Below are 24101 nucleotides of genomic sequence, written 5' to 3' on the forward strand. Positions count from 1 at the left end.
CCTGATGTGAATATCGTTTATTATATAAGACCTCTTCTATCCCCACCTTAAAGAACAGTACAAATCTTCTATTATTACTAAGGCCACAAACCAAAAGCTCCAAATCAACCGACAATATGTTCGTCTACCTGGGTAAAATCACCTACGAGCCCTACGCCAAAGACGAGCTTATCGCTGTGATTCTCCGAGACAACCTCCAGCCCGGAGACAAAGTGATTGTTCTCCATCAATGGACTAAGCCAGATGGCGGAAAACCCAAAGCGAACTCTGCTTCGCACGGCACTATTGGCCGAATTACTGTGACTGGTACCGCACAAAAAGAGATTGAATTCCTCGCCAACGAGAAGGATGAGACTTACTATTGGTAAATACCACTTTTGATTTATTTGAGATCTTTTATAATGAAAATGTACTATAGGTTCAAGGGAACGATGGCTTGCGACAAAATGAACCTGTCTATGATGAATAAGGCAGGAGAGGAGGTTGCAAAGAACATTGAGCTAGATGTCGCTTTCTTCTGATACGCCCAAGTCATCGATCTTTTGTTGAGTATTCATGATTTCAAAGCTGAGAAGCCCACGTGAAGTGTGAGTGTGCCTAGGTAGCTTCATGTAAAAACTCAACTAAGAGCGTGGATGCTCTGTCCACAAGCCAATCTCAACGATCATGTCCAATTTTGCATTTAATTTTCAGATCAAAGATCCCAGTAGTCAAGGCATAGGTATAGATATTAAGAGTAGCTATGAATTTAGTGAGACCATTGGAAACAAAACTTCAGTAGTAAACTAACACTAAGCCCCTGCTGCTCTCAAGCATGTCGCGCTATTAGCTAAGGGCTACTTTCATCGAAGATAATACCCGGGTCTCGTTGGAAAAGTGATTTAAATAGGAAATGAGTACCCAGTACAAATGTATACGTGTGGCGGCACAGTCTCGCGATTAGAACCTAACTATGTCACGATTCTTTGACCATTAGTGGTTCGCTACATAAAACAGAGGGGGCTCGTTTTATTCGCTATGCCTGCATTCAATGTTTTATTATTTGATATTGATTGATTACCTTTCTCATAAGCTTGGGTGCTTGAGCCTTACTTTCGCGAATTAAAGCTCAAAAATGCATCTCTAGCGCCAGATTTTCCAATCCCGCTAGATGAGACTGACTGCCCCCTGCCCAGTTCCTACATTTCTGCACTGGCCATACCTTGAGACTTTAGATATTTGTCGTGTTCCACCATTACTTCTTTCAAGTACGTTCTGTGCTCTTGCATGACTTGGCCACTAGCACTATCGGGGCCTGATCATGTGAATTACATTTTCAATCGATGAGATGTATCGGTGGTTACAATTTCTCAAACTCGGAGAAAAAACAATTACTTACCATTCAAGCCATATAAGCTAATAAACCTCTCATCCAACTCCTGAGACGCAAGAGAAGCTTGACACAGTTCAGGACTGAGAGAAAATATATCATGATTACCCTTCGTGTTCATTAAAAGCTAATCTGAGGCACAGACCCTCGATCAGCTCGTAGTTGAATTGACATCGGGTGTCATACTTAGAGTTCACCACATTAATTGACCGACATCACGTACACGAAAAATCCAATCAAAAATCACACCAGTATTCCTTATTAGGGCAAATATGTTAGAAGGTTAAAAGGGAAATAAATTCAACGCCTCAAATCGATACGATCTAAGACGAGATGCTCGCCAAGATTCCCGATTTCCCGAGACAAGTCAGCTTACTTACAGGCCAATTTGCAGGTCAATCAAAAGGTCAATGAACCTTGAAATTATTAGGTTCTTTTGCCTTACGTGGGAGCCCATCGTAAATAGTATCCAAAAAAAACACTCGCTATTTCAAGTGAAACACGTCTCAACAGTCGAGACAAATTCGTAAAGAAATTAAAATCCCGTTATAATATTACGAACGTTCTATAAACTATACATTAAGCCATCGCGCATCCAGATCGTAGAAATTTTGTGCAAGGAAAGTTTCAAACCACATCTTCCGAAGCTGGTACCTTTTTCTCAGCGGCTTCTCGCCATGCAACAATCACCATGAATCCGACTGACAACGAGCAGAGAATTGCCAGAGCTGTCATCCACCACCCATATCCGATGTTCTTTGCGGCAATCGGCGACAGGACGGTACCAACGGCGGCCAGGATATTACGGACCAAATTCAGGTCAGCCACTACCGAAGCACCCACTCCTGGCTTGATGTCCACAAGGAAAGGCATGACTGTCGAAGTGACAAGCATGAGCCCTAGTCCAAACAGGAACGCGCCGACGAGAGGGGCGAGCCAGAACACTTGTTTCTCAACCAGCCAGCCGTAGATCACTAGACCTGCCGGAACAAAACCAACACCATACCACACGGTCTTGATTCGTTCGGCCGGATGAATCTCCCCGTCGTGGGTAAGCTGGTATTGGCGTAGCTTGGCGTCACTCAATTTGCCCCCGACAACGCTTCCGATAGCATATCCGAGACAATTGCTGAGATAACAGAGGCCGACTTCAATCGCGGAGAAATTATAAGGGGCTGCTGAGTATGCATAAGGCAGGGTCGTGTTAAAACAATAAAGGCTGGCGAAGCAAATGCTGACGTAGGCAATAGTCAACGCAATCGAAGGCACCAACAGGAATTTCAGCTTGGGCAGAGGAGCCAGAGCATCACGCCGAATTGTCTGGTACCATTGTAGCTTTTCTTGGCTCTCGGCGGGTGACTTCACCAATGTCTCCGGGAGACACATCATTGTCAGCATGGAGGCACTGAATGTAAAAATGGTCATGAAGTAAAGGTTGGCTCGCCAGCCAAGCCATATCTGAATCGCGCCTCCGATGATGGGAGCAATCAACGGACCAATTAGTGTCCCGAGATAAAACCACCCTAGAGCTGAGCCACGCTCGGTCGGAACAAATATGTCGCTGATAACGCCTGCTCCAACACTCTGTGCGGAAGAACAGCCAAGTGCTTCAATCATTCGAAACACTATGATCAAAGGGAGTGAATTGGATACCGCGCAGACAATGACGGCGACAGTAGAAATGAGGAAGCTGAAAACCAGCACCGGTCGGCGACCATATGCCTGACTCAATGTGCTCCACCATAAAGGCGCAACTGCCAGACCTAGCAGGAACACGGTAGTTGTCAGGGCGACCTTGGTATCGGTGGTTTGAAAGTCCACGACGAGTGTGGTAAATGATGGGAAGAGGATGCAGGACGCAAAAGGCGCGGTAAAGGCGGACAAGGTTATGATTGCAACAATGCTATATTTTTGCCATAAGGTGTGGGACTTAGGGTCTTCACGTCTCTGAAAAAAACATATGCGATCGAACCATGTTTGTGCTGTCGAAGTAGACGTTGACTCGGTGGGTTTAACGTCAGACATGGTTTTGATTGATGATTTGCTTCAACAAATCAAACTTGTTTTGATGTTTGAGCTGTGTTGAATTGAATTGATGCAATCACCAAAACAACGAGGGATTGGGATTGAATATATGATGAGATGCTTCGACTTTCGAGTAATCGGGGCTTCGGGACTTCGGGAATTCGAGATTTCGAGATTTCGGGAATTTCCCGAAACCCCGCTTATACCAACTTCTCTCTCGCCGATAGGGAAATGACAGAGCGGTGTCGATGCTGGGGCGCAAATGTTGAAATAAATCATATTGCTTCCTCGCTGCCTTATTTCCTCCATAATCCCGTACCCGGAAAGATCGGGGAAATGAACAGATGTTGTGTTGCCTGTGCCGAATCCAAACTCCGATGCGATCTCAAAAACGTCGATCAAACTTGTTCGCGATGTCGGCAAAGAGGTTGGTCCTGCGTGCGTGTTGAGCGCAAGAAACGTGCGCGAAGGTCCAGGGGCATCAGCTCCAATCCATCACCACAGACGGGAAGTGAGGATGGGCCTTACCAGGTTGCAGACTTCGCGAGTGAACAACCCATCGACCTGTCATTCTTAGAGGGGTCTTCACCTGACGACGACGATTTCCTAGCCCAGCTGGCTGATCTTGAACATTCGGTCTTTATGAACTCTTCTACTTGGACGCCGCAAGAATTCCCTTCAATCATGGGGACCCCCACCTTTTCTCAGAACAACTTCGGCGCGCCAACATATGATGTGATCACACCAGACGTAGCAGTTCGTGGAGGATTTTTGTGCCCGGATAATTTTCGACTTCCTGCCGACTTTACATTGGAACTAGGAAACTCGATATCTATCCCGGTGCATCGACTTGAGAGGTACGCAAGGCTGTTTTTTGATCAGTTCCACTCTGCCTTCCCGATACTGCATATCCCTACCTTCTGTCTGGCAACATCCTCTTCGACGCTTGTTAGATCAATCCTTATCATCGGCGCCGGCCTTGACAGTGACGCAACGTCTCAAACAGATGCAAAGGCATTCTATGCGCATCTCCCCTCCATGTTGGCTAAATGCTGCCTTCATAGCGACAAAACACCACCCAAGCTTGAAGACCTCCAAGCGCTTGTCCTCTTCCAATACGCGAGTATGGTGAATGAGGGAAGCGCTGAACGTGCGGCGTCGCGACTTCTTCACCCGCTACTTGTTGCAACCATACGGCAGACGGGATTTCTAAAAGTGCACGGGGAATGTACCAAGGCTCCACGAAATGCACATGCATGGAAATCATGGATTCTGAATGAGTCCCGGAAGAGAATTCTTTGGGGGGTTTTCTCGGTGGACTGCTATCAATCTATATTATGCGGCAGTAAGCCGCTTCTCTCGCCTACAGACACGCGGGCCTCTTTCCCTTGTGATGACTCAAGCTGGAACGCATGTTCTGCCTCTTTATGGGCCGCACTTCCAGCACAAGATCCGAGCAGCTGTTTTTTATCCTCCATCAAAGGCTTGATGGGTGGACAGACTCCCTCGCAGTCAAATTTAACCGAGTTCGGCATGAATTTGTTGATCATGGCAGTGCATTCATTACTGTTGGAAGCTCAGACGTCAATATTGCCTGTGGATATCTCTGTTCTCGAGAGGGCACTGCACACATGGTACATGTCGTGGGAGAAGCTTAAAGGGCATTTCCAGCGCCAGTATGAACCGACTGCAGGGGGTCCCATTATCACAAATAGTCTTTCACTCTACTATCTGGGAATCCATTTCTTGAGGAATGGGCGCCCGATACTAGGTGACAGTGCTTATATGGAGAGGTCCAAGGACTCGGGGAATCCTTTAATTATTCGAGAACAAGTCTATCAAGATGAAATGACGCGATGTGTTCGAGAAATGCTTGACGAGATTCGGAAAGGAGGGTATGCAACTTTGCCTTTTTAGAGATAATTCACTTGGCTGTATTGGCAATGCCATTTCACAAAATCTGATTTCATTCCAATCGATGCTAATCCTTATCTATCAGCGACATTGTATAAAGCTACGATCATGATGGCGTTTGGATGGGTCGCTCTCGACATGAAAACGGTGAGTATTCCCAGCCCCTGCGGTTCTGGTGCTGTTAATCAGTTTTAATCAAAGCAGGGAAGGGCGCCTAGACCTGACAATCTGGCCAGACTTACATGTGCAACGTGTTCCTCGGGACTACTTATGAACCAATAAGCAGTCAAAATGTGTCGGCCCCAGCAATTCAGATTACTTTTTCTTTTTTGGTTCTTTAATATTGGGGAATGTCTGACGGTTGTTGATCTTAAGCACCTCCACAAGTTTGTACTACTTCTCCTCATCATATCACTGTGGACCTCACCAATGTCTGCATCACTCTCACAGAGGTTGATAAAATGCACGTTCTCCCAGTGAGGATGACAAAAAACCAAGTCATACACTAACCACTCCTTTCAAAAATTCAGCACATCGGAGATTCGTGGAAATATCTCCAAGGCGTTTTGGTATTTGATACGGCCCATTTCTGCATTGGTGAAATTGCCATTTTTCTGGATCCCAGCTAGTCCCGGCTCTGCCTGCGCGAGTGGAACATATGGATCTGTCTGCTTTAGTATGCATAGCAAAACTATCGGCTTGGCCACCTACAGTCAATCCCGGTCACAAGTTGCTTAGCGCCAACAAGACTTTTGAGCGCTGTCAGCTGGATAACAGATGTCGCGCTAGCGAGATCAAAATAATACCCAGCAAGCTGGCTCATAGTTTCAGTAAACGCCACCCCGCCCGCGTAGGATAGTGATGCGACACCTGCAATGCGGCTGGCTAGATAGGGTATTGCACCACCGCCATGAGAAAATATTATCTTGAGATCCGGATAACGGGCACGCTGGCCTGTGAGGAGCAAATTCTCCATTGCACGTACGGTGTCGAAGGGATACTCGGTCATTGGCATAGGATGGCCCAAAGCAACGGAAGTACAGGTTGGAGAAGCTGGGTGGACAAAGACGCTAGCATTTCTTGCATTCAAGGCCGAGAAAACGGGATCAAGGGCGGAGTCACCCAGGTACAAACCGTGAGCGTTCGTGTACAGGCCTACACCGACGAATTTGAGGGTATCTAGACAAAACTTTGGATTCCAAGTCAGGTTTAGTTAATTGATTTGCCATAGAAAACTCGCCTTTAGCTCCTGTACTGCTTCATTAACATGCGGAAGAGGGAGAAGACAGAGTGCTCCGAGACGAGTTGGGTAACTTTGGGTATATTCATGAAGCTGAAGGTTAATTCGGCGGGCTAACGACTGAGCTTTGCCGGCTTCTTTGATAAATGACACGCCGGGGGCGGTGATGCTTATGGTTGAGTAATTCACACCAAGGCTGTCCATGGCGCTAATATGCGACTCCAGCGACCATTCAGGGACAGGGGCGCCGTCATTATACAGAGTGCCATTCTCAACGGTGAATCCTTCTGAAATCATCGCTTGCGTCCAAATGGATGGTATTGCATGGGAATGGACGTCAATCCGATAGTCCGATCCAAGAGAATCAGTAGTAGCATGACAGCTAGCCAGATACGTCAGAAAGACACCGAACAAGGATAACCGTAGTGGAGAATGCATTGAGATTGTCCTGATCTAGCACAGAGCACTATGGTGCTAGTGGTGACAGAGAGTAGATGAATATCGAAATCAAGCAATGGAATGCACTGAGGAAAAGACAGACGATTGGAGAACGCAGGTCAGGACATCGGAAAGTGAGGCTGAGGCCATTAGCAAACGGGGCTAAAAGGCCCAATCTATGGTCAAATCATTGATTGCAAATGCAGTCAGTAAGAGCTAACAGTATGGTAGTTAAGCCCATCGTGGAGATTATTCCGTCTTGGCAGAGAGATCGACGCCTGGAATAAATGGCAATCACCAGTTCCGCAACTTTTCCATTGAGCGAACACCTACCAATTCAGGCACCTATATTTGTAGTGGCTTCCCTAGTAGCCTCTAGGTCTTTCGAATATCTGGTCATAATTAGTTTACTTATTCGCATCATAATATACTCTTCCTATGCAGGCTCATATGGCCCGGCAATCGAGTCTGTGTCTCCATGTTCACCAAGCTTCCAGCTCGTCAGAGCAAGGCTGCCTTGTAGCCAACACGCCATGACTTTGCGAGGTCCCTTTTTAAGTGAAGGTAATGCGTAGAGGTAATCTCTATTCGATGTTTGGATCCCATCAAACCTTCCCCTTTCGTAGCATTCTTTACTTTTCCGATATCTTTCTTCCACTTCATGTTTCTCTATCTGGCCTTAGCTAGAAGGTAGACATGGTGCTATCCAATTTCTCAAATCTAGGATCTGCTTGGAGCTTTAGCCTTCTTGATACGTGTTCTTCATGTCTGCCACTTGAGTGCCTCAGGTGTACGCAGGGCCAAATCAGTAGCTGAGTCATCAGTGGTGTCATCAGCGGTGTCATCAGCGGTGTCATCAAGCCAGAACGCAAAGACTTCCCCGTTGAATGAACAACCCTTCTACGCCACCCGCAATTGGCGGATTCAATTGCGCGTGTTCCTAGTCACAGAAATGCGGGACCAACCCACCTCAAGCCCCCGGTCCACAGTCCTCCATAAGGTTACCACGGTGCAAGGTCCAGAACTGGATCTGATCTGACACTCCGCATCCCAATGATGGGCAATACCGGTTTACGGAAAACAGATCCAGGGCAAATGGCGCCCACATGAAAAAGTCCTGATTTTTTCTGACTTCCTTTCGTGTTCATTCCCCTCCTCACCACCCCGCCCCATCTTGATCCGTTTAATAGCCGACCCAGAATCGCCGGGGTCATGACGTCAAGCTTGGCCGGGCATGCCGCAAAACGGATAGGACTGACTTTCAATGACCCGGGATCAGACCTCGACTGTCCGAGGGTTTTCGTGCCCATTTCGGCCGAGCTTGCCCGAGAGACGTAACTATTTTGTTTTGTTTATCGGACCTTGGTCTCTAAAGAGATGGGAAACAGATCCAGAACCTTTCACCGGGCCAGCCAGATCGAGCCCGGCATCGTGAACTTATCGCGCGGTGGGCACTTGGTTCCGAGTGGACGCGTCCAGACACGAAGATCCATCCCTCCTACTGCCCACAACCAAGCTCCCCATTGGTTAAAATTGTGGCCAGTAGAGTTTTACTTTCCGTTGCTCTCATCGCTCATGGCGGATACGCAAAAATAATAATAGAAGCGGATAGGTAGGTGCTTGCCCTGCAGCGGGGCGATAGTGGAGGGGTAAGGTAGGAATGGACATTGCCGCGGCTCTGATTTGCGAACTGAGACAGTAGTTTGTTCAGGACCCAGTGTAACTGCCTCTGAACTCCACGTCTGAAACTGATCAAGGTACTGAGGCAATGAATTTTTTAAGTAAAGCGTTAGGTCTTTTATAGGGCAGTAGAGAGGAAATCTACGCATAAAATCGATGTGAAAGTTATAATGTCAGCCCTAGAAAAGCTCTAAATGGTATAAGGCATGATACGATGTACTCGTGCAGGAGAGCTCAGTCCAGATCCATTAACTCCAAGCAGATCCATAGCTCATCGCCCCCCTCAACCCATAAATCCTTGGTTTTTTGACATTTTGCCCCTCCCAAAGTCTCATTTATTCTATTTTATTGTTTTTTATTTTTCTCCAACTGCATTCCCATTTGGGGTTTAAACTGGATCCCAGAAATCAAGGCCCTCTTATAAAAAGGCTACGTATCTGCCAACTTTACCTTCTTGCGCAATCGCACCCTTGTGTCAACTCATCTGCAAGCACTCGCATTTGCTCAAGGCCCCCGGGTCTATCCCCTACTGCTAAGGGCAGGATTAACCTCTTTTGCGCTTAATATCCAAACAGAGCGTGTTCCCATTTGCTCCTCATTTGGGGCTTATCGGGCTGTCACGAGTTTATTCTCGATTGCCTTTGTGCCTGAGAATTAAATCAAACCCGTCAAGGAATCAATATCCGTTCGGGATCTTTTTCACAACCTTACAAGCGAGGAGCTAGCAATTCATTGTCATGTCGAACAAGCCTATCTTTGTGGCTGCGCATCCGCGCGCATGCTCTACTGCTTTTGAGCGGGTAGGCGAAAATCATCTTTCAACTATGGAGTAAGAGCTAACCCAATTCTACAGGTCTTCATGACTCAACGCGACACCATTCAGTGCGTCCATGAGCCATTCGGTGACGCTTGGTACTACGGTCCGGAGCGTCTGGCCGACCGCTTTGAAGATGACGAACAGGGTCGTCGGGACAGCGGATTTAGCGACTCGACATATCGCACTGTGATGGATAGACTGGAACGTGAAGGCTCAGAGGTTCGACCCTTGCTCCTGCCCAGAACCCTTTTTTTCCCTTTGCCTTATTTTACCCCTTCCATGAACGTGTAACGTACACATGTCCCCGTATTTACGGGTAGGCATGGAGGGTACCTGCATCAGATGTATTGGGGAGATGATTCTACCCTTGCAGCATTCTACGCACAAACCGGAGACGCAAGACCGAAAAATCGGTCCCCACTAGTGATACCTTGATTCCGAGGGGAAACTTACCGTCTTACAGGGAAAAAGAGTCTTTATCAAGGACATTGATGCCTACCTACTTCCGCCCGGTGGGAAGCCTGCAAGCATAGCCCCCTCACTGCGACGTATCAAGCGCGGTGTAGGCACCGACAACGACTCCCACCAGGCCAACGGTGTAACCCACACCAACGGCCACGCCTCCGTCAACGGTACAAATGGTACCTTGAACGGCACGGCGAACGGCGTGACCAACGGTGTCAACGGTCACGCCAACGGTCACAGCGAGACTAACGGTGTTGTAAATGGTAACGATACCAAGCACACGCCGTACCCGTACAACACGCCCAAAGAACCAGGAAACCCCACCGTGATGCCGCGCGAGATTCAAGAGCGCTTTCACTGGGCATTCCTGATTCGGGACCCGCACCACAGTATCCCGTCATACTACCGGTGCACAATCCCGCCCCTGGACAAAGTGACAGGGTTCTACAACTTCGACCCCAAAGAGGCGGGGTACAACGAGTTGCGTCGTCATTTCGAGTATCTGCGTCGTGAGGGTCTTGTCGGTCCTCGTGTTGCCATGCGACCTGATCTCTCGCCTGAGGCTGGTTCCGAGGCAGATAAGGAGACTGTTCATGAGATTTGTGTCGTTGATGCAGATGACATGCTCGACAAGCCGGCGGCGACTATCGAGGCATTTTGTCGTAGTACCGGTATTCCTTATTCGCCTTCCATGCTGGCGTGGGAGACGGAGGAAGACTATGCGTTTGCGTGTGAGGCTTTTGAGAAGTGGCGTGGTTTCCATAATGATGCTATTGAGTCGAAGAGATTGACTGCCAGAACTCATGTAAGTTTATCTTGGGGAAGAGATGTTGTTGAGGGGGTGAGGATACTAACATGCGCTCTTAGAAACATGCTCCGAAGACTGAGGAACAATGGGATGCTGAGTGGTTGGAGAAATATGGACCCAAAGGCGCAGCTCTCATTCGCACGACTGTCGACCAGACCATCGATGACTACCTGTATCTGAAGCAGTTTGCCATGAAGGTCTAACTGCAGATGGACGGGCAGTAAAGGAGCAGGTGCTCAAATCCACGGGCCCCATGATCTGATTTCGCCCAAATGGATAGCAAGGATTGACACGGTATAAGTATGAATGATGAGGGAGCATGAAAAGAAAAAAAAAACCCCCAAAAAAAAGGCAATCATGGAGGAATGACGGGGAAACCCCATGTTTTAAATCCCCATTAAAGAACCCCAGGAACCTTGCTTTTATCACTTGCTACTATTGTTCTTACGATGAGAACTATTTAGTTCCAATCACGCCATTACCACCCGTCCTCGGTTGACGAAACGGTGCTGGGATTGGTGGACGCCGTGATGATCTTGCATCCTTATGTTTCATTTATGCTTTGTCCTACACCGACTTTGTATTCCCCGTTGTCTGCGCTCGGATCTTATGAGTTGCGTGTTCTGTGCTTTGTGTGTAGGGAGATACAATATTGATTCCTGGCTTGGTATTGTTCTGGTGTAGTATCGGTGTTGGTAACACCACTCGAGAAGCGATCGGCTCTTGGAGCATAGTCACCTTGCCACCTTGAGCTACAAGATTGCCCGTAGAAACCTGGACGTGGATAGCAGTCAGGTTGTACAACCTGACTGAGCCATGGTTTAACATATTGATCATATTCTGACCAATCTGTACTTGTCCTGGATACAAGTACAGGTATGGATAATAGGGTGCTTGAAGGTGTCCTGCCGACACAAACGTATTCGAGAGATTTTCTTTATATCAATGCTTCTGAAAGAAAATGCGTCAGATATGACTGTCAGGCTAGCTTTCGGTCTTATACATAAGGGACGAGTCAGTTCAGATGAGGCCCCTGGCCATCGGACATCAAAAAGATAGTAGCTTCCTCCTCCCCTTTTTTTCTTCTTTCTTTCCAATCTCCATAATTCACGTTCTTTCATCTAAGTCGAAACGATGTCATTCATCCCCTAGAGCGTTGTACATCTCATCATTCTATTTGACGCTGACCTAGTATCGGCATTTTGTCTAGAGTTGCATGGATGGAACTTCAACCTTGTAAGGAGCATGGAAAACCCATGACGAAGGACATTTTTTAATACATGATGTCGACAAGTAATTAAGATACCATGCGCCAAATTGCGTGTCTTGCCATTGCAGTCTCTTGGCCTCTAGCTCCTCGTCGCATTTATCCTCTGTCACCATTAGGGAAGCTCAACTAACACTCTGTGAGGCATCTCCAAGCTTGGTAAGGCCGATGGGATACATCATTGTCGGTGCTAACAATGGATCATAACTGACGAATTTCCTTGCCATTCCTCATGGGCAGGCCTCCATGCCTGTGACCTTCCACGGCCCCGACTGGCTTTACTGGTGACTGATCCCTACTCTCTACCTGCTTCCCAGGCCTCTTCAACATGCCAATAGCTCAGACGTATTCAAATCCATGGATAAAACATAAACCATATCATTCGAACTATGGACCAAGTCCATCATTTACTACATGGATCAAACCAACCAAGCTTTGGGGGTTTTAACCAATCCTATGACTCATCCGGACACACATCTAGCGCCAATACTTGCTCCAGAAGCAAGCAACAAGAAAGCCCTGACCACGAGACCAAATATAGAAGACGCATAAAAAGCAAAGCACATGTAGATCCCCCAAAATACATCATCAGACGCGCAGAGTAGCTCTCTCAAACCGCGCTGTATCCGCCCCTTGAGCCACTCCCTTGTAGTGTGTTCACCACGCGGCGGAACCAGTCTTGAAAGATATATGGGATATCACGGAGGTTGTCACCGTGAGGCAGGAGGTCCCAGCCACGAGCACCGTAACGGTTGTAGTTAAGCCATGAGCCGAAGATGAGGTAGGCAGCGACGGAGAGGAAGACGCTGGCGAGGAAAATGTTAGCTGAATCCCGCGCGAGCGAGAGGAATCTTAAGGTAGAAATCTCACATAATAATAAACCAAGTAAAGAAACCCCAGTGCTTCGAACCATTGCCAGAACCCGAGTTCCCGCCCTCATAATTGTCACATGCATATCTCGTCCGCCAGTCCAATTTCAAGATATAAGTGTTATCATCATTGGGTCCGAAACTCTTAAAGGTAAGACTCGGGTCCTTGGCCACCTCGCCATCCCGGCGACGCTTCTCGGCAGCCTCATCCTCCGTGACTGCCAATCCCTCCAGTCCAGATCGGTCCGGGTCACACTGGAAATCGATCACGGCGGCAGCGGGCTTCTTCTTCGCGTCAGCCTCCTCCCGGTATTCACCTCCCGCCATCTTGATGCGCACGCCCTCTTGCGCTTCATCGATCTCCTTCAGTTGTGTAGCTTCGACATCCTTGCCGCCTTCGCCTAAGTGGTCGAGGCCGGCAAGGGAGTAAGCCCAGTGTGCACCGCCGCCGTCTTCAGTGGATGTCTTCGTGAAGCCACAAACTATGTAAATGCATTAGTCCAGTAATCACATCTATCGCACAAGAGCCATCCTGTCCAGCTTCCTCAATGTCTTGCTGTCACCCAGCCAGCCATTCGAAGCGGAGATTGAGATTGTGAAGTCCACGTACTGTTCTTGGTTGTCCCGCATTTACCCTCGGGACGGTTTGCAGCGCCCTTGAGGTTATTGCAAATATTGAGCACGTAAGTCGTGTTTGTCATGATTCCCTGCGTCTCATTACCGGTCGTGTGCACGATCTCATGAGTCCCGCGCAGTCCACTTAGATCATATGTATGCTCCTTCGTCTTGACATCTGCGCAGTCGAAGATGTATCCCGACACGAGACTGGGCAGCAGTGCTGAGAGAAGGAGTGAAGCTCCGTTGGATTGTATTCGCATGGCGGCGGTCGGTCTATCGGGCTGCGACGGATTCGCGATTGCGGTCGGAGCTTACGAGCTCGAGTGATTGGTTCCTAGATGGACTGGAGTCTGTATGTCTTGTCCTAGGGTACGTTGTGGCGGAAACGAGTGACTGATTAGGACGTCTGGTGGTGGTGGAAGCTAGCGTGTCAAGTTGAAGATGACGATGGCTGAGGATTTGCGGAGGTGTTTTTCGTTTCTCCGAGGTGGCTTGTTACTGGTTGTACTGGTGAGGTATAGGCAGCACATCAAAGGGCCGCCCAACTGCCCAACAATCTATCTACCTGGGTATTGGAAGGTGGTCTTGGTTCGATCTGTCAGATGAGATGTTTAACCAGTTGAAGATTTGAAATCGACGTCTTGTCCACCTGCAGCTCGTGATGATGTCACCCGACCGGGAGAACAGTGACATTGTCTATATCCTTTGTGCTCCATGAGCTGAACTATTTATACCATGTCGGACGCATGTAGCAGCAGTAGACTCGAAATCGGAATTATATTACGGTGCTCATGCCTAGGTAGCTATCATTGTGTTCTCCCTTGTACTGTATCTCAGCACTATGGCATGGAGTAATGGATATTAAATGGCAACAGCATACCACCAAGACAACATCAACAGGTATCCCGGTAAATACTTGAACAAACTGAGGCAGCCAGTAAATACACCCTTCACCACATTTGATACCAATGCATATTTGAAAGAGCCGCAATAACCAAAGTCCTGAAAGCTTCAGCGGCCCACAAACCCCGTGCGCACGGACCAGTCATCAAATCCAATCTCGCAACCAAAACCTCCCAACGACCAGACAACATCAGCCTAGCCCAGATCAACTCTGCAAAGGTAAATTACAAACCACAATGGTTCAACCACGCATGGTAAGCAGATGCATTCCACCCCCGGGACACGTGGGGTGGGTGAGAAAGTTGACACCTACCCCTCCATCCCACCTTGAGCTTGAGCTTTAGCCTTGGCATTGAAGCAAAACAAAGGCGAGGAAAGGGATCAAGGGTTGAGTCAATGGGGAATGCAGGAACGACCTTACTGACGCGGTTTTCTACAGCTTTCAAGGGATGAGGAGGGCGCTGTGAGCGAGGAGAATGAGGTCCGCCGTGAGGACCAGGAGAAGATCAATCGGTTTAGCCGATTGCATCAACGGGAGACTGTTTTGGAGGAGCAGTTGAAGGCGAAGCAGGTATGTGTCTCTTTTTGGTATTCTACTTCTGAGTATGTATGGGACTTACAACCATATAGAAGGACAAGGAGGACCTTGAGGAGGTTTCTATGGAGCTGGAGTTGGCTGATGAGGATGATTTTGTCCCGTAAGTATTGATACTTCCAATTTTGTCCTCGTCTATATCTTTCAAGGCTGCGGATTTTACGCTGGACATGGACACTGCTGATCTCTAATAGATACAAAATCGGCGACTCGTTCTTTCAGCTTCCCCTGGCAGAGGCACAGGCTATGCTCACCACATCAACGGAGCAGATTGACACAGACGTGTCCAAGCTAGAGGACTCAATCAGTGAGCTTCGTGAGGAGCTGCAGCAGCTCAAGGTCTCGCTGTACGCCCGATTCGGCCGGAGTATCAACCTGGAGACCTAATGGCCTTGATGACTATGATTTTCTTTTCTCTTGTCCTAGCTTAATAGAAATTAAGGACAAAGGTTTCAATGTACCAACAGTAGAACACAAGCAGTTCTACAGGATTTTGAGCTCCTAGACTTGACTCTGAACACGGAAATGCAAAACATTACCCAGATACTGCCAATCTGTCGACCACAGCTCGTAATTGTCATTCGAATCAAAAATAAAAAGAGGTATCTAAGAGGGCCAGAGAAAAATATCAAAAGGAACATGATTGGCAATCCGCCAAAGGATATCACCAATCAGAAAGAACAAAAAATTAAATAATCAAAACGCACGCTGTAGCAGACATGTAGAGAGGGAAAGGATTCATCAGGAATCAAACAACGCCCGTTCTCCAGTGCAGTGCTGTCCAGTCAGTTGTAGTGGGGTCATCCCGGAATAGAAGTAAGTTGAAATATCGTCCGCCACCTTCGTCTGTTTTTGCTTCGCCTGGGAGAGATGATATTTACGACTCCCATGTCTCGCATCCGATTCTTTCAGCCATTTATTTTGGTGTTGGTACGGCCTTTACCGGAATTTAGCGCGGCAACGGCCCATAATCTCATTTTGACAGACCAGCTCGGCGCTGAATTCACTGCCATCCAGGGTGAGGTAAATGTCAAAGTAAACCCGGTAGAAGATACCCTGTGGGGTGTCCATACGCTCAAAGTCGGTCTCCAGGTTCTTGCGCGACAAATCCGAGGTGAGAGTAACGACCTCCTTGATGCCTATGATTGGAATGGTCAGCTAAGACGAAAGGTGGAGCGACTGGGATAAATGAAGAAAACTTACGAGGATCCTTGGTGTACTCGGGGCAGACATCTTCGTCACAGGCGTACAGAACATCCTCGTACATAAGGGTGGCACCAGGCGCCACTTGACGGAAGAAGCTGACCTTGACAGGCTCTCCAATCTTGACACGCTCACCCTTCTGGACAAAGATCTGGCGGGTATACTTGCATCGGTCTCGGCCGTCCAGGCTGGGTACTCGGTATTGCTCGGGGTGGTATCCCTCCTTGAAGGGCTGAAGAGTGGCCATGAGATAGTGTCGACGAGCGACACGGTGGGTGATAACTCGCTCAGTGATACCGGCGGTAACAGCACCCTTAACAATGGCGGCTACCGAGTCCATAGGGCGAACAACCTTGGTCTGATATTGGGGAGGCACGTGAAGCTTGATTTGCTGGAAGAGGTACTCGGAGGCGCCGAATCCACCAACAACCAAAACGTTCTGGGAAAAAGGTCAGTTCGATGCAAGAGTCAAAGACAAAAATAGAAATGAAAAAAAGATGCGTCTCTTACCTGGAGCAGGCGGTTCTGTGCTTGGATAGCAATAATCTGATTCCGGACCAGCTCTAGAATACGGTTCACCACAGGCTCAAAGCACTGAAGGATCTCCTCGTTGGTGAACGTCATATAACCCTCCTCAATTCCAGCATCGGGGAAGTCCGCCTCGATACCAACATCCACAGCCCACTTTTGTCCGTTGTTACGGAAGTCGGCTTTGATGCGGTTCTCAAAGTCCATGATACACTTGGCGTAGACCTTGCCCGCCGTTCGGGAGCCATCAGGCAGCTTCATCTTCCGGATCTTGGCCCGCAAGATGTTGCTGAAGTTGCGGTTGAGCGCTGTCGATCCGCAAGAGTCACCGGAACCGGCTGTGCACTCCATCACACTGAAGGGCTGTTCCTCCTCGACCTCGTATGCGATCAAATCGACGGTACCACCACCACAATCTACAATCAAGATCGCATCACCAATCTTCAGGTTCAGCAATCCAGTCTTCGCACAAAACAAAGCAGCGGCCTCTGGTTCTGAGACCAGAGTCAACCGGTTATCATTCTCATCACGCAAGAAACCAGCCTGGATGGCAGCAGCACGAGTGGCCGCCTTGCCCGCGTCATTCCAGATGGCCGGGACGGTCAGGTAGTAACGGATATTGCGCTCCTCACGGGTGAATACCTCACCCAGTGTCTTTTGTAGTTGAGCGCGCATTGCCTGTCGTAGCTTGAAGAGATAGTCGGCAGCGACGTCGATCTCGGACTTGCCGGGGGGCAGTGGAGGAAGGTTGATGGGGTCGATGTACGTGTTTCCGGATAACATCAGCTGAAGCTTAAACCATTCTACCTTCTGCACACCTGGCTTGGGGTATCCGGTCGGCGCCAGCGCCTCGGCAATATCTGGACCCCAGCCAACAACTTTTTGGTACTGATCGTAATAGAGAACGGTGGGGATCTGAAAGACAAACAAAGGTTAGAGTGGGCCGTGTCATCGTGGGGTGACCATGCTCACCTTCTGTTTGGTGTGGGTTCCGGCACCGGGCCATTCTGTAATGATATCCTCCCTAGCTTCATTGTTGGTTGCAAAGGCGAATGCGACACCAGAGAAAGTGGTTCCAAAGTCAATACCGACGATGAGCTGGGCCTTGCTACGATCTCCACCCTGGACCTCGGATGCCGGGTTTCGTCCCGCGTACTGCTGAGGAAGACCGGCAGGAGCACCATGGCCCAGCTGTTGTGGTTGTTGCATCCCGTATCCTGGAGGCGCATTCATTTGTGGTGGGATAGGTTGACCGTACTGGTTCATTGCGGAAGGGTTAAGCGGGGCGGGATGTTGGACAAGTTGCTGGCCGGGAGCCAAGGGGCTTGTTGGACGATTGCTGAGATTGTTTACCGAGTAGCTGGGCGGTCGACCCGTGGTCATCGCCTGGGGAAGACTTGTGGTAGACGAACTGCGGTTGGAAGGAGGTGAGGTGGGAGAAGTGCCGTTGGAGGGGGAACGGGGTTGGCGTTGGGGGTGGAGAGTGGAGTGGAGTTGTGCTTGTCTTTACGTCTGGGAAAGCCGAACGACTTGAATCGGGCGCTCATTAGGTCGGGCATATGCGGCGGCCGCTTGAGGGGTTGGGGGTGGATAAAAGGGAAGAAAGGGAAGAGATTGGGGGTGGGAGGGGAGGGGGTGCAAGGCTGAACCAGGAATACGAGTAAAACAAACGGTGTGGATCGCTTCTCTCTCACTCTTTTCGCCTGTCAGCCCGGTAAAGGGGATCGGGTAGAAAAAAAAAACCTGTCTAGGCAAAAGTGAGAGAAGGGACTTTGATTGGTATGGAGCTGAGGCTGAGGAGAAATTGGGGTCGAAGAATATACTTAGAATATACAAAGTGGGTAAAGTTACGGAGTTTGAAGCTGAATACAAATAAGCCCCCTCATTTCCCTGCAGCTAGGGTACAGTAACACTAGATGACAATCTAGGAACCTCGAAAACCTGCAGATAGCCCGGGTTTGTGTCCAGGTAATTAATTACTCAGGTAATTCGATACTGAGAACCTAGAACCTCGCTCTTTATTTATTGACACAGGTGACGTTCTTTGTTGGATCCATGGTAACGCGGGTGCTGAACCAGCGATCTCTCGCGTCCCTTTGTTCCCGCCCCCAACTTCATTGAATAGGGGCCACTAGGCGGAGGTTTGACTTCTATTTTAGATAATTTTGAAGATCGGAAACTCATGGGAATTCAGGAATCGCCAGCCTCAGCCACTTTCCGCGCTACCCAATGCGAAGGCCTGTACAGGTTCTGAAGCATGCTATCCTCATCCTGGATGTAGCCGCAATACCGCCGATCGCCCGGCAATGTCTCGAAACGGAATCCCATGCGTTGAACGAGACAAACCACCTCCTCCTCGGTCAACTCCACATTTCCCGGCTCGCCAATTCCCGCCGCATCACCATCACCATCTTTGCGGTGCTGCCCATCTTCGAAATGCCACAACAACGGTCCCACATTGATCCAGAGTCCATTGGGCTTGAGACAATTTTTCATTGCCTCGATGTACCGAATCAGATTAGGCGCCGTGTCAATAAAGAACACCGTTGCCACCGCGTCGAAAGCCTCTCGGTTATCGGGCTGCGAGTATAAAACCACAAAGTCCGCTGCGGACATCGACATCGTCCCAAGTGGGCTGCTATTCGAGCCCGCTGCCTCGATTGCTGTTCCAGGGTGCACATCGGGGACCATGACGGACCGCAATTGCTGCGCACGAGACTTGAGATTGGAGAAGTGTAGCGCAAAAGGATGAAGCGCGTGCGCCTGAGGCCCTTTGGTATGGTTGAGAATCCAACTACTGGCCAGTAACTGGTGGTACGAGATCTCGTTGCCTTCCGCTGCAAATCCAGCCATACAGACCTCGAAGACCAACCGGCCCAACCCGGCACCAGGGACCAAGACCCGGATCTCCTCGCCAGCGTCACGACGCGTCTGGAACTCTTTGCGCAGGTCCTGGAGGACCGGATCGTAGCAGACCTCGCGCTCGATGCGACCTTCGGCGCTCCAGTCGCGATAGAACTGCCGGATGGTCGAGTGGGCTTTGTTCACGTCGGCTGATGTCGCAGTCCCGTGCCAGTTCTGGGTTGGGTCGTCTTTGTCTGGGTTGGCGGAAAGGCCAAAGGACTCGAGACCGACGACCAGGATTGCGTCGGCAATCTCAGCATTAGTGTCGATGGCATCATCAACCTTGTTGAAGTGATCTAGAATGGAGAATGGTGGCTCAGACAGCATTTGCCAGTGCTCTGAAGGTAAGGCGTAGAAGGCCTGTCGCCGGCGATGTGTCGTGTTCTGATGAGCACTTCGCCGGTATTGTCTGTGATAGCATGCTTAGTAGAGGCCCCCATCTCCACTGTACTTTTTTACATTATAGGAATAAAGAACGCCTTATCTACATTTTCACTCACCTGAACGAGTCAAATGCAGCAAAAAGGACCCGTCGTTCCTCGGGGTCAGCGAAAGGATCAAAGTCACCTCCCCAGCTACGCTGATCCTCCTCATGGGATTCATGGACATGTGCACGTCGTTCGCCCTCCATCTTACAAGATATCCAGGCAAATACCGGGTTTCTCTTGCTCTGGTGGTGTTTGATAGTCAATCCCGTTGATTTGTGCGGTGCGGGCAAGGTTGACCGGGATTGGTGGATCGCTTGGGTTTTGCCGCATGGCGGGGACGCATGTCTTCAACCTCGCCGTAGCAACCTCCCACTCGCAAAACATAGCTTGACATTCGTTCACGACCATCAGTCCTCTAATATCTGCTGGTACCATCATAATGGCAACTACAGATCCATTGGCCGCCCCCCAAACGGAGCTTTGCTCGCCCAATCTCCAGCCACAAGAGCTCTCTTTCCCACTGCCCAAAGCTTTGCATACCACAGCGCATGTTCATTTGACCTTTTTGGGAAACTGCACAACAGTCTTCTTGACAACTTCTACGCCTGGTGACTCAGCAGGCTCATACAAGCCACTGGGAAGCTTTGTCTACGCAATGCCCGATGTAAGTCTCACGTCATTTTCTTGGAGATATTTCTGGCCACTTCAAGTATCCTTAGATGCTTTCTTTTGTCATTCACTTTGCGCTGCCGCTTCATGTCCAGCTGCACATATTCTTGAAGCTTTGGGTTGAGACAATGCTTATATTCCCTGTGGTTTCCACAACATATCATTATCTCACCGCGGTCCACCAAGCTCCATTTTTACTAAGCTGTCACTGACTTGTCAAAGCGCACATCTTCAAAACAAACAATATCCACCACTATCTACACAGCACCATCAAGCATCGAATACACCACACGAGTGGCCAAGATCCTTGCCCGGCGAACTGGCAAGCCAATTTATGTTGGCTGTAGCATCGACCCCAATGGACTCGGGTTGACAGTCGAGGAGGAGATGGAGGGTCTGTCTAAGATCGTGAATGTTATTACGGAGAATTTTGTATCGCAGCAATCAAAGTAACTGTGGATAGCTTCCGAGATGAGGAGTTTGGACGTCTGCGACATGTTCCGCCTGTTATTGGAGTTTAGTTGAGTCATGATTTCAATATTATTCCCACTTAGCCAAACATGCAAATAGATGAGCTATTCAGTGCTCGATGGCTTACTAGAATAGACCTCACTCAAAGTCTACCTGTTGAAGTGTAATCAGGTGTACCATTGCGTCGATCGCAAATTATGATAGTGTGCTGAGGGAGAAACATCAACTAGGCGCCATAGGTCTCCTACTCCGGAGCCTTGGAAGGAATGTTTTCCAATTACCCCAACTACCCTCACCAATATATTGGCTCAAGACCAAGGTTTCGATGCAGCCTCCCGAAGTCCCCCCATATGTATTTGGGCCCACTTGGCTCGGGAGTCAGCGCTGATAAGATCACCTGGAGAGGTACCATGCTGACAGCAATCATATTCCCAGCACCTATTTCTTCCTCCTGGATACGCCACAATGCCCGACAACTAAATTGACAGCTGTGCCCACTACTTGATGAGCAGTGGGAAAATTTCATGCGTAGGTATATCAGCAACCATTTGTTGAATGCTAACCAGTTGGCAGTACATGGCACAAGCCGACCCAGAATCCCTAGAAATAATAAGTTTTACTTATCATTGACCTATTTGTCAGTACAGCTGATGGGCGGAACGAGAGTGATCTGATACCAGTGCTGGCTTGGGACCATATTCTCTTGTTCAGACAAATACAAGTTGACATCTACCAGGACGAGAATCCACATTTCAACACGCAGCTTAAGAACGCGAGCGGACATCCAAGCGCCATATTGGGGATCCCGATGAAATGGCTTCAAAACGTTTGGAATCCCAGAAGGGAAAAATTATTGAATAGACCCTGGCTTGCAGGTCCTGTGGTAACTGGTGATGGTAGGAGGGGGTTGTCCGATCTCTCCGTCTCCGTTAGGTGACAGTTGATACAGCTGGAGAATAAAGATCTATGGACGTGCGAAAGGCTTCTTTTGCGGACGTCTCTTTTCTATGACTATGACGAATAAGTACGGTCCCGAGGTTTTGTTAATTTTGGCCGCGAAGATAAGTATGCATGTAGAGTCCCCTGGAACTTAAGGTCAGTCTACCACCTGGGCATCCTCCGTTCCAGCCCTGAAGGGCTCTCCAATATGACCTCGGGAATCGACCAAATCAATCCGGTAAATCTGTCACCTTCAGGTAGACACCAACCGGGGCTTCGGCAGAAATCCATTCAACAAGAAGCCAAGTGCCGCAAGTCCGTGCTCGTCCATATCGGGATGCAGCTTCTCGGCTCCCACCCCAGAATTGAAAGAATTGATGTGCGTGAGGAGGGCGATACCTCTAGCGCCTCTAGAGCTGCCCGTCTGGCGGGACGATGGCGCTGCTCGATCCAGTAAAATAGATAACAGATCACTTAACCAACACGTGTGAGTGTTCGCCTTCGTAGCGGGCTCCGACACACGATATCGTGAGTGGCGGTAGACGTCAGTGGCATAGCAGGCAAAATGATCAGCGCGATCGCCCACCCGGCAGAGAGTTTCTCCCGAAGTCTACATCCAACAAAATACGAAAGACATACCAATCCCGACCCATCTATACAGTACAACTTAGTGGCGACTGAATCAGACGGAATGAAATTGAAAGCAACGACCTCGGGACGACTGGTAGATATGTTGCTACGGGTAGTCGCAGTCTCAGTGTCAATGCGCTTATCCACGGCGCAAGCATGTGGACATTGTGGACATTGAGCAACAAACCGGCCCGTAACGCTGTCAAAGACTAATAAATTACACTGCAACCACACAAAGCCGGCCAATGCAACAGCGGGTTTCTGGCGTTCGCATTGTATTTGAGGCGTCCGGATAGTTAGACTAGCAGGGATGAAAACCTCGGTTAGAAGGAATGGTACCTTGGAACCGCGCAATCATTAATCACAAACGACCAACAACCGAAATCGGAGAACTCTAGACATCTACCGAGGGGAGCAAAAGCATTCCTACTTACTCCGTACTATCAAGCCCGATGTGATGAGTAAAAGGCACCATTTACCATAATCGGCGCATCCCGAAAAGACGCCATTCTACGTCATCGATGCAGGCCAAGCAACCGATTAAACTGAGACTCCCGCGATTTATGCCACGGAGCCCTCCGGTCTCAGATACAGTAGAAAGTTGTCTGTCAGGTCACAGAACCCGCCCCAGGGCCAGGCAAATCGGAAGGTCTCGGTTGGTGGCCGGCGGTGTTTCATCTTCCTCGGATCGTTGTCCCGCTGTGGGGCATTTGGGAAATAGACTCGAGGAGGCCAGGAAAGCAAGTGGAACGGGATTCTTTCGGTGAAGTAATTGGAGTCCGGTCTCCATAAAAAAAAATTCAACGGTACGGGCTGGAGTCCAAGACAAAGTGTGTGGCTTGTTCGGTTCGTGCCAGACTTACTAGTTACAGCAGAAGTTAAATCAAATGCTGATCGCCGTTCCGAGGCCCGGGTTTATGCTGGAGTTGAGCACGCTATTCTTAGAAGTGGGGGCTTTGGGCTTTCTGGACTTGATTGGGAGAATCGGTGGTGTGGAAGTTGGAATATCATGCGAGCTGAAGAGAGAGGGTAAGGATACATGGGGGGGTGACACTCGCTAGTGACAAGTCGAAAAGAACCAAGCTAATGGATTTTTAGATGATGAATAGTGTCAGTGTCGTGGTCAATGATCTCGTTATTTTCTTGCGTCTAGTGAGACGGGCTCTGGGCCGCGACTCCGCGACTATGTCGATCATCGAGGCAACCAAACCATCAGGGTTAGCATTGGGCTACAGAGGGTCTACGCTTTCCCGCCAAGCTCAGCAGTTTTGGGCCGTGCATGGCCCAATAGAAAAACAAGTCTTTCATGCACGAGGTGCAA

General features: G+C 49.1%; 11 protein-coding genes across 11 annotated transcripts; 6 read left to right on the forward strand and 5 right to left on the reverse strand.

Moving 5' to 3' along the window:
* Positions 1-116: 116 nt before the first annotated feature.
* N7484_002698 (uncharacterized protein) lies at positions 117-521 on the forward strand (the record flags this gene model as incomplete). Its single annotated transcript, XM_057113118.1, has 2 exons — positions 117-364; positions 419-521. The coding sequence occupies 2 exons, from the start codon at positions 117-119 to the stop codon at positions 519-521; spliced, it is 351 nt and encodes a 116-aa protein (XP_056973258.1).
* Positions 522-1996: 1475 nt separating this feature from the next.
* N7484_002699 (Major facilitator superfamily domain general substrate transporter) lies at positions 1997-3394 on the reverse strand (the record flags this gene model as incomplete). The annotated part of the gene is made up of 1 exon (XM_057113119.1): positions 1997-3394. One exon carries the CDS (start codon positions 3392-3394, stop codon positions 1997-1999), a length of 1398 nt encoding a protein of 465 aa, XP_056973259.1.
* Positions 3395-3625: 231 nt separating this feature from the next.
* On the forward strand, positions 3626-5311 carry N7484_002700 (uncharacterized protein; the record flags this gene model as incomplete). Its single annotated transcript, XM_057113120.1, has 1 exon — positions 3626-5311. The coding sequence occupies one exon, from the start codon at positions 3626-3628 to the stop codon at positions 5309-5311; it is 1686 nt and encodes a 561-aa protein (XP_056973260.1).
* A 515-nt stretch (positions 5312-5826) lies between these two features.
* N7484_002701 (amidohydrolase family protein) lies at positions 5827-6986 on the reverse strand (the record flags this gene model as incomplete). The annotated part of the gene is made up of 3 exons (XM_057113121.1): positions 5827-5972; positions 6020-6497; positions 6576-6986. 3 exons carry the CDS (start codon positions 6984-6986, stop codon positions 5827-5829), a joined length of 1035 nt encoding a protein of 344 aa, XP_056973261.1.
* A 2417-nt stretch (positions 6987-9403) lies between these two features.
* N7484_002702 (uncharacterized protein) lies at positions 9404-10959 on the forward strand (the record flags this gene model as incomplete). The annotated part of the gene is made up of 4 exons (XM_057113122.1): positions 9404-9466; positions 9520-9702; positions 9947-10753; positions 10816-10959. The coding sequence occupies 4 exons, from the start codon at positions 9404-9406 to the stop codon at positions 10957-10959; spliced, it is 1197 nt and encodes a 398-aa protein (XP_056973262.1).
* Positions 10960-12633: 1674 nt separating this feature from the next.
* Positions 12634-13770, reverse strand: N7484_002703 (autophagy-related protein 27; the record flags this gene model as incomplete). Its single annotated transcript, XM_057113123.1, has 3 exons — positions 12634-12829; positions 12894-13374; positions 13503-13770. 3 exons carry the CDS (start codon positions 13768-13770, stop codon positions 12634-12636), a joined length of 945 nt encoding a protein of 314 aa, XP_056973263.1.
* An 879-nt stretch (positions 13771-14649) lies between these two features.
* N7484_002704 (tubulin-binding prefolding complex subunit GIM3) lies at positions 14650-15395 on the forward strand (the record flags this gene model as incomplete). Its single annotated transcript, XM_057113124.1, has 4 exons — positions 14650-14667; positions 14853-14984; positions 15044-15111; positions 15203-15395. 4 exons carry the CDS (start codon positions 14650-14652, stop codon positions 15393-15395), a joined length of 411 nt encoding a protein of 136 aa, XP_056973264.1.
* Positions 15396-15947: 552 nt separating this feature from the next.
* Positions 15948-18242, reverse strand: N7484_002705 (Hsp70 family protein; the record flags this gene model as incomplete). The annotated part of the gene is made up of 4 exons (XM_057113125.1): positions 15948-16147; positions 16212-16650; positions 16722-17654; positions 17712-18242. Coding segments are annotated over 4 exons (2103 nt in total), but the record flags the coding sequence as incomplete, so codon positions are not given.
* Positions 18243-18929: 687 nt separating this feature from the next.
* Positions 18930-20274, reverse strand: N7484_002706 (uncharacterized protein; the record flags this gene model as incomplete). The annotated part of the gene is made up of 2 exons (XM_057113126.1): positions 18930-20052; positions 20144-20274. 2 exons carry the CDS (start codon positions 20272-20274, stop codon positions 18930-18932), a joined length of 1254 nt encoding a protein of 417 aa, XP_056973266.1.
* Positions 20275-20510: 236 nt separating this feature from the next.
* Positions 20511-21193, forward strand: N7484_002707 (proteasome assembly chaperone 4 family protein; the record flags this gene model as incomplete). The annotated part of the gene is made up of 2 exons (XM_057113127.1): positions 20511-20735; positions 20963-21193. 2 exons carry the CDS (start codon positions 20511-20513, stop codon positions 21191-21193), a joined length of 456 nt encoding a protein of 151 aa, XP_056973267.1.
* A 1165-nt stretch (positions 21194-22358) lies between these two features.
* N7484_002708 (uncharacterized protein) lies at positions 22359-22607 on the forward strand (the record flags this gene model as incomplete). The annotated part of the gene is made up of 1 exon (XM_057113128.1): positions 22359-22607. The coding sequence occupies one exon, from the start codon at positions 22359-22361 to the stop codon at positions 22605-22607; it is 249 nt and encodes an 82-aa protein (XP_056973268.1).
* Positions 22608-24101: the final 1494 nt, after the last annotated feature.

Source organism: Penicillium longicatenatum, assembly GCF_028827895.1.
Source record: "Penicillium longicatenatum strain IBT 33135 chromosome Unknown contig_2_segment0_segment0, whole genome shotgun sequence".
NCBI lineage: Eukaryota > Fungi > Ascomycota > Eurotiomycetes > Eurotiales > Aspergillaceae > Penicillium > Penicillium longicatenatum.